Consider the following 1,748-nt stretch of genomic DNA (forward strand, 5'->3'; position numbering starts at 1 on the left):
TGCGTTGGGGGTGGGGGGGCGGTGGGGGGAGGAGGAGGCAGCTGGTGGCAGGTCGCGGAGGACAGGGGTGGGACGGATGGAGAGGGGCCCGGGCAGGAAACGGATTCGCCGCGTGGGACACACAGACCCGGACAGAGAAACAGATGCAAGAGGACAGAGAAAAGTCGCCTCTCAGACGCCCCTTTCCCAGCGACACACACGCAGGCCAGAGAGGGTCTGGCCCGTGGACGGGGACAGGAGGAGGACGAGGAGCCCTGGTCACTAACGACACTAACAGACTCGAGGACGCCCGCCCCCTCTGCCCTCGCCCTCACGCTGGGCCCTGGCAGCCCCGCAGGCTCACCCATCTCCTCCAGCTCTGAGGTCATGGACTTGGAACGCAGGGAGATGGCTGGGGGCGGGAGCCGCTTAGCCTGCTGGGGTGCTAAAAAGGGGACGGTCGGTCGGTCGGGGTCAGGCCTCGGCACCGCGGGGAGAAGCCCCGTGACCCCCCAGCCACCACCGCGGCGCTCCCAGAGCTCGGAGACTCGCCAGCAGCAGCAGCAGCAGCGAGGAGACCTCCCTGCCTCAGTTTCTCCCCGGAAGGGCCGGGTGGACAGGCAGCCTCGAGGAAGGGAAGGCCGGGGGCTGGGAGGGCTCCTGAGAGTCGGTCTGGCGGCAGCCGGGCCTGGCCGCGCAGCCCGGGAGGCTCACCTTTCTTGTGGACGGCCTCGTCCATGTCCGGGTGCCGGGTGACCATCACCACCTTCACCATCAGCGTGTTGCCCCCCTGGCGGATCATGTTCACCACCTGGCGGTGGCCCACCTTCACCACATTCTGCCCGTTCACCTGTGGCACAGACACCCCCCCAAGCGCACCCAGGAGGTGAGGGAGGGGTGCTTTCCGCCTCGGGGTCCCCTGGGGGTGGCCCTGGGGGCCTCTCCTCCCTCCCTGGGACCCTCCCCACCACCCTCTGTCCTGGTGAGGCCCCCCCCTGTTCCTGTAACTCCCCTGACCTCTGGGCTGTGGGAGGGACTAAACACACCCCTTTCACCCCCTCTCTTCCTCTTTGTCCCACTCACATTGAGAGAGAGAGAGAAAGAGAGAGAGAGAGAGAGAGAGAGAGAGAGAGAGAGAGGGCCCTAACCGGTTTGGCTCAGTGGATAGAGCGTCGGCCTGCGGACTCAAGGGTCCCAGGTTCGATTCTGGTCAAGGGCATGTACCTTGGTTTCGGGCACATCCCCAGCAGGGAGTGTGCATGAGGCAGCTGATTGATGTTTCTCTCATCGATGTTTCTAACTCTCTATCTCTCTCCCTTCCTCTCTGTAAAAAATCAATAAAATACATTAAAAGAGAGAGAGAGAGAGAGAGAGAGAGAGAGAGAACGTGCCCATGCTGGGGGCACCATTTAAGATACTTCAGAGAGGCCTTCGGATTAAATCCATGAAGAAAGCAGAGGCTGGGCAGCCCGGTGCCAAAGGAGAGGCTGGACCTGGGCCGCCAGGTCCCGGTGTGGATCCCAAGGGGCCCCGAGATCTGTCACCAGGGCCCCGGGGAAGAGAGGGGTGTCTGGGGCAGGTGCGCCAGGGGCTGGGGCCTGGAGAGGCCCCTGGGGCCAGGGCCGGGACTCACCTCGATGAGGAAGTCGCCCATGCGCAGTCCCGCGCGCCATGCCACGCCGCCCTCGTCCACCGACTCCAGATACTGCAGGGCCGGGAAGGCCGGGGTGGGGGTGAACTCCTCGATGGGGGTCTGCGCTGCAGATGGT

At 64.7% G+C, this 1,748-nt stretch overlaps 1 protein-coding gene across 1 annotated transcript in view; it reads right to left on the bottom strand.

Annotated features, from left to right (window-relative positions):
• Positions 1 to 1,748, bottom strand: part of SHANK1 (SH3 and multiple ankyrin repeat domains 1) — a gene marked incomplete at its 5' end in the record, with an annotated part of 58,706 nt that overhangs the window by 19,115 nt on the left and 37,843 nt on the right. The window contains 3 exon segments of the mRNA XM_014550455.1: positions 344 to 424; positions 694 to 829; positions 1,613 to 1,737. Of these exon segments, the coding sequence (XP_014405941.1) occupies positions 344 to 424; positions 694 to 829; positions 1,613 to 1,737 (342 nt within the window).

This window comes from Myotis brandtii, unplaced genomic scaffold, assembly GCF_000412655.1.
Source record: "Myotis brandtii unplaced genomic scaffold, ASM41265v1 scaffold601, whole genome shotgun sequence".
Lineage (NCBI taxonomy): Eukaryota > Metazoa > Chordata > Mammalia > Chiroptera > Vespertilionidae > Myotis > Myotis brandtii.